Genomic DNA, 11256 nt, shown 5'->3' with positions numbered 1-11256 from the left:
GGCCATGGAGTGGGCAAGGAGCCACTTTTCCCTCCACTGTGCTCAGCTTTTCCCCCAGTAACTTTTCCCTGGGCTCCTTCCCTGCCCAGGTTCCTCCCCTGCCCTCCCCGCACCTTCCCCCTTATCTGCAGGTGGGGCAGCCATGTGGTCCCAGGCCAGAAGCCCCCACTGGAACTCCCAGCTGGGGGGGCGGGGCCAGGCGGGCCCTGCTGTTGAGGGAGCCCTCCAGTCTTCCCTTGGGTCCTACTGCCCTTGGTTCCTGTCATTTTTGACAGGAACCAAGGGCAGATAGATATTAATTTTCTACATTTTTTAGGGGCCCCGTGGGCCGGATAGAATGGCCTCGCGGGCCGGATCCAGCCCATGGGCCGTATTTTGCCCACCCCTGGGTTATACGAAGCTCAGATCCTGCTGTGACAAGTACTTGTATTGTGCCCCTTCTGTGCAAGTACCCAAGGGCATAGAAATACCCTGAAAAAATCTTTCTGGCATCCTTAGCTCTGAGGGCTCTTAATGTGTAAACCAAATATGTAAACAGTTCCCTGACAATAGCCAGGGATATCTTTAGATATCTAGAAGGGACTGTAGTGCATGAACACCTTGTTGTCTAACCTGTGCAGACCATATCCTTTCTAATATGAAAAAAACAAAACCCAAATTTAGATAATTTTTGTTTCTAAAGTGTACTAATTCTATGAAAGTCTCCCCTTCTCATCCAGACTCCTTTTAAGCAAACAAATTCCACGTTCCCCCATCTCATTTATTTTTTCCTTTTCATTTCTTTAGCGCATGCTTCTCCACAGCTCTGGGCATCTGAATAAGCAAATATCAAGTGTACAATACAGAACAAGCTGATTTTGAATTCTTGGGCTATGCCATTTAAGAACATGAATATGGTTCAGATACCTTTAGCTGATTGTTCCCAGAACTTTTGAAAATGGAGTCCTCATCTATCTTAACATCTGTCAGTAAAAGCTTCTTCCCAAAAAGAACCATCACTCAGAAAACTACAGATCTTCACAACACAATACTTTCTCTCCTTTAATGCCTTTAATGCATGCTTTGATGAATAATGAAATAGGTAACAGTGTTGACTAACTCCCTATGGGACCACTCTTAGTTCCCACTAGGAATGTTTGTTTGCAGAATAACTCACTCCACTTACAAAATAAGCAATCTCACAGTTTGTGGACATACTTAGTGTGCAGTAAGGGAGTAAATGCAGAATAACTAGTGCAGTGTATATTCATGCTGTAGTTTAATGTGCACTAACTTCTCCGTGTAGACAAGTCCTTAGGTTTTTGTTTGGGTTTTTTTTAAATGAAATCTGATGCTTATAAACAAGGCAGGTTACAGCACCCAGGGAGCTTGAGGACATCCTGCCCAGAATTGCCCACCTGAGTCGAGGGCAGTCTCCAAAATGGAAAGTGAAGCTGCTGTAGTCTCATCCTTCTGGCCAATCTTGAGCCCTTAGTTTCCAGCACACCTGAGAGCAGCCATTGGAGACAAGCTGAGAGGAGCTTCAGCTAGCAAACTCTGTGTTTGGTTGGAGCATGCCTGAAGACTTGAGTTGGTGGAGCCTGGGCATGGTTTGTACACAAGCCTTGCTTCCTCTCCCTCCCTCCCTCCCTCCCTCTGCCAGTATCTAGCACCATGGCAATGTAGATAAGCCACAGGAGTTCACTGCAGCTTGCCTAATATGCTTCACATCTAGGGAAACATGTCTCTTATAGACCGGATGTCTCCATCCCTAAAGCCTAAGTTTTTTGTGCTCCCTGTTCTGTATACTGTTTGTGCCATGTTGTTTCTGTATATATACAAATACCTTATTGCCATGAGGAATTACTAAGTAACTGCCTTTCCCCACCTTGTCTCTACATTAACGCTAGAGGAATGTGCCGATATTTAAAACCATGTTTAGCAGCCTGATCCATTATCCTGGGTACAATCCACGCTTCGAGGGAAAAGATCCCATGCCACCATTTATTGACCGAAGATGGAGAGGGAGGGCTCAGCAGCGCCTGGAGGCTCTTCAGCAGCTTACTGTGTAAGTGGTCTCTAGTTGGATTTTTTTTTAATAGGATGCATAAAGTGTGCAATACAGGTTAGGAAGCTGCAATTTGCTCCTGGCTGTTTGCCCTTGAAATTGATTCTGAGATGGCAGCTGTTATAGAAGATGGCTGCCCATCTGCTTCTTAGAGTGAAACCATTATATATTTCTTCAACCCTGTCATATCTGCTCTGCACTGCTCATGAGTAAACCAAAGCAGATTTATTTCAAGCTGTTGTGGACAATGGAAGCGATCAAGGCCTCAATGATCTAGGCCTGAGTTACTTCAGCAGTAGTCTTTTCTCCTTCACTCCTCAAAGGCTAAGACAGGTTATATTTTCCTTGCTGTTCCTACCAAGGTTCTAGACAGACCAGACATGGGTAGGGCCTTCTTCAAACAGACGAATTGACCTGTGGAACTCTTTTTTGCAATATGTCCAATTCAAATCTTACTTGGGCAAAGCACTTCAGCATGTATGTAAGTTTTTTCACTTATTTACTGGTCCTGAGTTTCCCTGTAGCTCTATTCAGGACGATAGCTCATAGCAGAACTGATTGTTTTCAGTTTTACTTGGTACATAAAATTAATCAATAAGTCACTTTTAGACTGACCTGTTTATGTGATACAGTTCCCTGGGTAGCAAACAAAAACATGATTTTTTCCCTCTAAATTTCAGCATCTCAAAATGTTTGCAAAATATTTTTTTTAAATCTCGTGTAAATATAGTCGGTCACCAGGTTTTGACTGGCTCTGAATAAGCATTGCTGACACAGAAGACAGAATGTTACCCAGGTTGCTTGCCACTGGCTGTGTTGGCACTGCAGGGCTAACAGCAATAAATGCTTGTTTATATCAGTAAAGCCAGCAGGTGTACTTCAAGGGCACAGAAGGAGCAATATCCATGTAGTATTTTACCCAGTCCCTGTTATGGCTATAATTGTACTTTGATGGGATGAGTGGCTTATGCTAATAAAGTCAAATCACTAAAATAAATGACCACCTGTGCTGAAGGAAATAAGAATCCATCTGGATGGAGCAGCACTCTGACAGGTAAAGACCAAGGCAGTGGTAACAGAGCTCAGCCCAGTTGACTCATTTGAACTGCAGATAAAAATTGCACAATTAAAGGTTAGTCAGAGCCAGGAAAATACTTCAGATTCTAAGGCTGACTCTTGACTCAGGACATTGGGCCAGCTGCTAGGAAGGGGTTACTTTGAACTACCTTTACAACATAGTAGAATGTACATCAGAGAGGGTTAATGAAGCATCAGACTCTGTACAGTGTTCAGGGCAGTGGCTGGCTAAACTGAGGTCACCAAGTTATACCATGAGGCTCAGGGTCATAACATGCAAGGTCCTTAGAGACAAAACATCACAGCACATAGCAATTCATTTCAATGCAAGCTGTTAAACAACATTACATACTGGTATCTGTGCACCTGCAAACTATACTGTCCTTTTCAAAATTAGGGCAGCAGCATTTGATTCCATTTTATATTAAATTAGATTCAGGCTTCTCGTAAGTAGCCGTACTTAGGTGTAGTCAAAACACCTTTTTGGAGTTGTGGGATGTGTGGAACAATTTTCTCAAGGAACATGGTATGAAGTTTTCCAAGGGCTGTCATTCTCCTTCAGGAAAAGGTTCAGAGAGAAGGCAGGCAAATGATTGAATTCCACTAAGTAGTAAAACTAGCGGTCAGCTTTCACTAGATGGAAGACTCCCTACTCCCTGCCTGTTACTGTAACCAATAAATCCTATGTGTTCTTGAACTTGGTTCATAAAAGGCAACCTCTAAGAGAAGGTCAGGAGAGAAGCAGAGTATCTAATTTTCTACTTCAGACTCAGTGTTGATTCCTTCAAGGTGTGAAAACAGCGAAGGGAGGCTGTGTTTGCAAGGGATATGTTCCAGCTAGCACACTCCTTAAACCCACCCCTACGGTCGGCCTAATTTTTCTTCACTGTTAGAGGACCCAGAGCGAAGGCTTGAGAGTCTATCATTTCCGTGTCTGAAGAAAATCTCTAGCTCTATTTTTAGTGAAGGTTAATTTCTCACTTCTTTCATTGCATCTCTTCCCTAAAATTTTGGCTGATCAAAAGTATTCAGACTCTTTTGTGTACCTGCATGCATGGACTCCCATAGAAGTAAAAGAAGTTGAACTTTAATTCCCAGGAAATTTTGAATATGTAATTTCCATTGGGGAAATATTTCCAGGCCAATTTGACCAAAAAAAAGTTTTTTAAAAAGGTAATACATGAATGAATTTGTCTAGGCACAATATGAAATTAGCATTACATATAGAGCTGCCATACTGTGCCTGAGACTATGAAATAATTTAAATACATTCATAATACTGGTGTTACCTATGCAGTTGGAGGCTTGTCTGCTACTTCATTATGGAATCTGAAATGATTAAGTTTTAGCTGTGCAAGCACATAGTGAAATAATAATGATAATAATGAAGCAAAGAAAAAACAGAACATTTCTGAGTATACTCCATTAAAATATAAGTTACATTAATGAAACCTATGTTTTGATTTCTAGATTTCAGCCTTCTCTTCAGATTCCTCAGATAGTGTATGAAGATCCTGAAGTTACTGGAAGGAATCGCTACAAATACTTTGAACGGTGAGGAGTGAATGAGTAACTGTTGCATATGAATCTGCCAAATTCCAACTTCAGCCAGTCCCTATTTTACACTGATATAACTCCAGACACATCTGTGGAATTAGTTTGAATTTTACACTAATACTATAGAAGTTGGAACCTAGCCCTTGCTTAGCTTTGAGATTGCTGAAAGTGTGAAGTCCTTAAGCATCAGTTCTTTGATCATTAGTATGTGGATTTCCTACACCAATCAAGTCGAACATCACAACACTTTTTACATTCCAGGTATCTCAAAAAGCTTTCAAAGAAGGAGTTAGATGTTGTGTAGCCAAATGCAGCAGCAATTCTCTGCTCAGCAGTTGGTCAGAGAGGGTCATGGTTATGAGACTCTTTTGCATGGAGAGGAAGGATATGGTCCAAGCTAATGGAGAGAGTTTTAGCTGAGACTGATTACCCTCACTGGGAGCTTAGGGGATGTGTTTCTCTTTGTCTTTCCTTATCTAACAGGAACACTGTACACATCCCTGCTTATCAAATACACTGCCCTCACTTAGTCTAGATCAGTGGTTTTCAACCTTTTTTCATTTGCGGACCCCTAAAAATGTTGAGGTGTGGATCCCTTTGGAAATTTCGAATGGAGGTGTCAGCCCCTCTGAATTATAAGTATGGGTATTCATATACTTTTGATTAATTATAGTCACCACTCGTGAACCCCTTAGACATAGTCTGTGGACCCCCAGGGGTGACCACAGGTTGGACCACAGGTTGAAAACCACTGGTCTAGAGGTGCAAATCTATCCTGCCTGCTGCTAAGCTACATTAGAATTTTTTAAATATGCCAAATGATTTAACAACATTGCTGCAGCAGAGCATTTGCTACCATGGTCCCCTCTCTTTACCTGTGGCAGGCTAGGGTGGTTGTATTTGAGATTGCCTGTGTAGTTTTGCTAACAAGTTAGACAGGGCATTTGTATAGGATGGTTTGGATAGGGATGATCCTGCCTCAGGCAAGGGGCTGGACTAGATGACCTCTGGAAGTCCCTTCCAGCCCTACTGTTCTATGATTTTTAAACTTCCAATACCTGCTGGTGAGAAAAGCAGCAGGGATATCAGATACATTTTTCACCAGACAAATACTCCATCTTGCAAAACCTCAGTACTCCCAATAATTACTCTGCGGTTTGTCATTAAGCTAAAAACATGGGATAGAGTTTGAGCCAACAGTTCTCTCATGACACACCAAATGCATCCTAGTCTGGCCACAGAGGTACGCTGGGATAAATTCACTGCTAGCATTGGCAAATGCAACACCATTCACTTCAGGGGACTAGTTTTAAGGCTGTTCGCAAACCTGGCCCCTGTTAAATCCAGTTGTCTAAAGCTTTTAATAATTTGCAAAAGTTTGGTGAAAATGAATCAAAGACATTTAGTTATTTTAGCAGTATAAAGACATAGACCAACTTATCCACTGCCAGAAGGTTAAAATAAACTTTTCATTGTCTTTCAGAGGCTACTAAAGAAACTTGATAGCCAGACACATTGTTATTTGGATGACAACAATTCCTATAACTTGTACCTAAACAAGAAATTAATAATAATACTTTGGACTTTTAGCACCTTTCATTTTCAAAGTACTTCAGAAACTATAGTCATGTAAAGAAGGAAACATCAAATTAGATAAATCTAAAACATGGCTTATCTTAGAAGTTGATTGTTGTTGTTTGGGGTTAATGCCAGGATTCTTTTAAGCTTTAGAAAACCCAAACATATACAAGGAATTGAGAACATAGTCAGTAGTAACCTCAACCAATAGTAACATCATGTGATTACTGTCATGCTTTTCAACTCCAGTTTGAAGTGCCACACAATTTTAGCAGCTGCTATCTTAAGAGCTTCTGGCACTCAAGACATTTTTGTACCAGCTAAAAGCAGCTTGGAATTTTGTTTTTCAACTACATTAAAATATTAGTTGCTAACTCTAGACCAGGGGTATCAAACTCATCCTGTGCTCTGGCCTGGATCACAGTGGAAGAGGCAGTGGGGCCAGCAGCAGCTGTGGCATAGCTGGTGGGGGGCCACCAGCAGTGGTGGCAGCGGAAGAATCAGTGATGACAGTGGTCCAAGCAGCTGTGTGCAAAGAGCAGCAGGCCAAGTGGCCACAGGATGAGCAGGGTTGTATTTGCATAGCTTTCACTCATCCCCCTGCTGTTAACAGCCATGTCCAAAGCAGCACTGGAACCTTGAATTCTGCAAAAGGCCCTGTCTTCTGCTAGCCCCGCTCCCATATTACCTGGCCTGGCAGGAGCCCCATGGGCTGTTCAGCAGCTCTGTAGACTAGAATAAAATAAGTATGATAGAGAAGAAAAGAACTTTAAACCAGGACCAGATAAAGCTCCAAACTTATTTTTAAGCCAAACAGCCTTCATCCTCATTCTAAATCCTGACATGTATCAATGAACTAAGCCATTAACCTTCTTGATCTTGATTCTCTTTTTCTTACTAGAGTGCAATCAGTGTTAATTCCCTTAAAAATCGATGAAGCTGGGCCTGTATAGTTAAGTGAATGAGAGAACTGGTCCCTCTGAATGAGAAACTAGAACACGTTTTCCCACTCAGAACAAGAGTTCTCACATATTGCTGATGACATAGTTACACAAGCTCATTAGACTTGCAAGAACTGCTACTTTTTAAGTATTTTTAAACACTCAGGGACAAATCCCCAGCTGCTGAAAATCAACATAATTCCAGTTAAATAAATGGAGCTAGACCATTTTTTACCACTGAGTGATCCAGTTCTGCTAAGCTGTAATATTCTGTTATTATGTATGTTATTCTTGTGGCTGTTGTCTTAAATGTGTTTTCTCTCTTTCCAGGCCTTACATCCCTTTCAGTCAGTCATTTCCACTAAATGTAATTTATGCAATGGCAAAGTAAGTAGTGAGCTCCAGAGGAGCACTGTTACGGTGGGTTTTTATAGCCACAAATGATGTTCAACTTTATTACAGAAACAAAAGATATTTTTAACAGAGAAGCAATAGGGTGAGCTCATTAAAATAGTGGAAAGAATCTGTCCACCACCATGAAATCCCTGAAGGAGTAAGTTAGGTATAGATTCCTACAGGTTGGTTTTGACATTGCTTGGGATATGTAAGCAGCACTACATGACTGGGGATCAGATATCTGTGTGCCTTGAATATGTTGTGATCAAGAAGCATTAAAAAGAAAGCTGAGAGTGAGTCACAGAGGAAAGGTCTCTGATACAGCCAGACTTTGAGTTGTTTTATTGTTTCTTGTCAAATACCTTACATTAGATTCTTGTATAATTTGCAATACAGTATTCTTAAATTAACATGATCCGGTTTTTATGGGGTTCAGATTCAAATGTGCTGTCAAGTGGGCACCGCTCCCAGTAAAGTCACTGAAAATTGCTTCAACTTGTGAGCTGGTTGAATATTCTCCAGGGAGCATTGGGGTGTGTGACAGGACAAGCCCCAAGGGTGCCTGCAATGGCCCTTAGTGGCAAAACAACTGGTCTCAGCTCTTCAGAGCAACTTTCTCAGTGTCCTACCTGCCTTGATAAAAATAGTGTTTCACTTGAGAGGCTGATCTCAGTCCCTGTGCTTTTGCCTCCTGGATTTACATGTGGCCAAGTGGATTAAGCCCTGTTAGTGCCTGAGGGCATGGATAGTGCCAACTCACCTTAGGGACCTTAATTAATCATGGACCCCAACCACCCATGCCTCATAGGTGTCACTCTCTCATCATTTTTCATAGGACTTCCCAGTCCCATCCACACTCTCTGTCCCTTGGGCACGAATCCCTTCATCCAAGCCTTGGCCTTCTTACTGGCTCCTTTTTTCTTGCTGAGACCCACAGCCTTGGCCCACTGTCTCAGGCTTTGGCTCCCTGACCCCAGCCCTCTGCATTACTACCTTATACAGGGCTTAAGGTAAATCCAATATCTTTTATTAGACAGATTTATCCAAAGAACCTTGTCTGTCTATGTCCTTAGACCAACATGGCTACAACCTACACCCTTGTACAGGGCTTAATACACAGCAGTCTCTTAGCACCCTACTTCATGGCCTCTGAACCTCCCCTGTAGCCACAACCTGGTCCTGCAGTTATAAACATAAACTAAGGCACCAACAAACTGCTTTTAGCTTAAATCAACCCCCACTCTAGGTCACTATCCCCAAACTCTTCAGACTCCCCTCTCAGCTGTTTCCTTCCATCTCTCTCTCTCTCTCTCTCGAGTATTCCCTGCAGAGTACAGGGCCAGACTGCCTGCTCCCACTTGGGAGCTGAGCTTATGTCCCTCTGACTGCCTTCTCCAACTTGGGAGCTAAGCTTATGTCCCTCTGAGCACCGTTCTTCTGGTCACCTGACTCCTCCACCATGCACACGTATTTCCCCCTAGCTCAAATAAGTCTCCTGCTCCTGCTGTCCTGCTGTTACCTGGCTCGTCAGTCTTTCCCTCTTAAAGTGACTGGGACAGAGGTCCCTTTTACAGGATAGCAAAGGTGTTAAGTTACCGCAGTCCTGCTTTATATTACTTGCTTCTGTTAGGTGCTTTACTACTGCTCCTTCCAACTCATTCATTTTGAACTCCCATTGAATGCCACATCAGTGGAAAAGCAGTGCAGCTTGCGCTTAACGTCTTGCGTGAAACTCACATCGTTAACTTAACCATAGAGTCTGGCTCAGACTGCCATCAAGATGCAGCTATTTACATTGGACCGTACTAGGACCTTGAATCATGAAATGCAGTGCTCTCAGATGCAGGTGTACTGGAGGCTTACATGTAATAATCTAAACTGGCTACTGCAGAAGGCTCGTGGTTTGCTCATCTAGAGAGAGACTTTTCTGAGGTGCTCAGCAGTGAGCTAACTCTGCTCTCAGTGAAATCACTGGAGCTCATTTGAGTGGAATCAGCCTTAAAGGGAGGCAATGCACCTTGGAAAATCCTATTTGTAACTAGTGCGTTTTTTTAAAAAAAATAATAAAATACAGCAGTTTGTAAAACATTCATTTTTTTTTTCTTTTTTCAACAGGACAGATCCATATGTTCACTCATCTTCTATCAGTGCCAGACAACAATATCCCATATCACGAACTGTAGGGACACAGACAGATTACCGGGATGGTGAAGCTCAGACTGACCCCTACTCCCCAGAATATATAGTTCCTCAAGGTTCAATCCCAGAACTGCTGACACTTGCAACTCTTACTTGGGGTGAGTTGGAAGACGAAGAAACATGGTTATAATAGTGCGGATGCACTCTCTCTGAGAACTGCAGAAGGATATTTCCAAATTGGTATATGGTTTCAGTTTTTCTCCCAGCTTTGACATTTCCTTGCTGTTTTCTTGAGATACCTAATTTTATCCATATTTAAAATGGATACATGGCTTACCTAATAGAACTCCTGTGAGGCACTGTGTAAGGTGTTTTCATTCAAAAGGCAGTATGTATTGTAAATAAAATAAAATTATTTCTTCCACTGCTTCAAGTTAGAAAGACTCCTACACTAGTGAGCCAACACCATGGTAGATGTTTCAGAGGAAGGACCTGGTCCTCAAATGCATTTTAATATACTATGTGATTCTGTAGAAAGGAAATGCCTTTCTGATCCACCCCCTGGCTGGTGACCACCTTATGTCATGGAGTAGGAGTATACCTCGTTTAATATCACTGTAGCAACTGCAGAGGCCAGTCATCACCACATTTTAAAAGCTCAGGGAGATGGCAGCTTCAGAAGTATTTACTTCCATGTTCCAAATCAGTGCTTCGCAACCAGGGTGTTGCAGCATCATGGGGTGTACTAAGATCCTTTCAAGGGTGCCAGAGGGTGCCATGCAGTGTTAACGCTCTTAGGTGTATAAACATGATTCACAAGATAAATTCAAAGGTTTCAAATAGGAATTCATACTATTAAAAACCTTCTGACCTGTGGTGTTTCTGCATTGTTTGCAACAAAAGAATTGCTCTGTTATTTTTCTGTAGTCAAAAAACAAGTGGCATTTCCAAGGGAAGAGCTGGCATTTTCTGGGGGCTGCCTTGAGTCTGAAGAGGGGTATCTTGAGCCTAAAAAGGTTGGGAACTACTGCTCTAAGTGTTCTGTCTATATTTACTATCCACTCTTATATCCATCACTGTAATATCTTAGCACAGTAGTGATGAATAGCATCCTGACCTGTAGTCTTCCTAAAGAAATGCTGCTTCTTGTCCCTGAAAGGCCGGGGCCTTCCAGCAGGACTAGCTGAAGTGAAGATGATTGAACGTGCCCGGGAGAAACGCATCTGGGAATCAACTCTTCCACCACTGAACGATGCCTCACAAGTTGTGAAGAGGAGGAAGATGATGGATGACATGGAGAGAAAGGAGTGGGCCTTCCGAGAACAGGAAATAGAAAAGTAGGTGCTAAAGTTGTGCATGCTGTTGGTCTCTCAGGTGTAAGAAAACCAAGTGGAGTTGGAACCAGATAGCTAAAGGTATTGGGAGAAGGCCAGAGACCCCTGTCTTTAGGTCACCAATTCAAGTTTGCCCAATTTATTAGTCACAAAAGATGCTCATCACCTTTGGTAATTAGAGTCTAAT

General features: G+C 42.3%; 1 protein-coding gene across 1 annotated transcript in view; it reads left to right on the top strand.

The window, feature by feature from the left end:
• Positions 1-11256, top strand: part of MAATS1 (MYCBP associated and testis expressed 1) — a gene marked incomplete at its 5' end in the record, with an annotated part of 51455 nt that overhangs the window by 6219 nt on the left and 33980 nt on the right. Inside the window, 5 exons of the mRNA XM_025192827.1 lie at positions 1890-2047; positions 4595-4678; positions 7531-7587; positions 9712-9893; positions 10895-11072. Of these exons, the coding sequence (XP_025048612.1) occupies positions 1890-2047; positions 4595-4678; positions 7531-7587; positions 9712-9893; positions 10895-11072 (659 nt within the window). The remainder of the gene's footprint in view (positions 1-1889; positions 2048-4594; positions 4679-7530; positions 7588-9711; positions 9894-10894; positions 11073-11256) is intronic.

The sequence above is a fragment of the Alligator sinensis genome, unplaced genomic scaffold (assembly GCF_000455745.1).
Source record: "Alligator sinensis unplaced genomic scaffold, ASM45574v1 scaffold1190_1, whole genome shotgun sequence".
NCBI classification, from domain to species: Eukaryota; Metazoa; Chordata; order Crocodylia; family Alligatoridae; genus Alligator; species Alligator sinensis.
The sequence above is the reverse complement of the archived record's forward strand: the minus strand, read 5'-3'. Positions and strand labels throughout refer to the sequence as shown.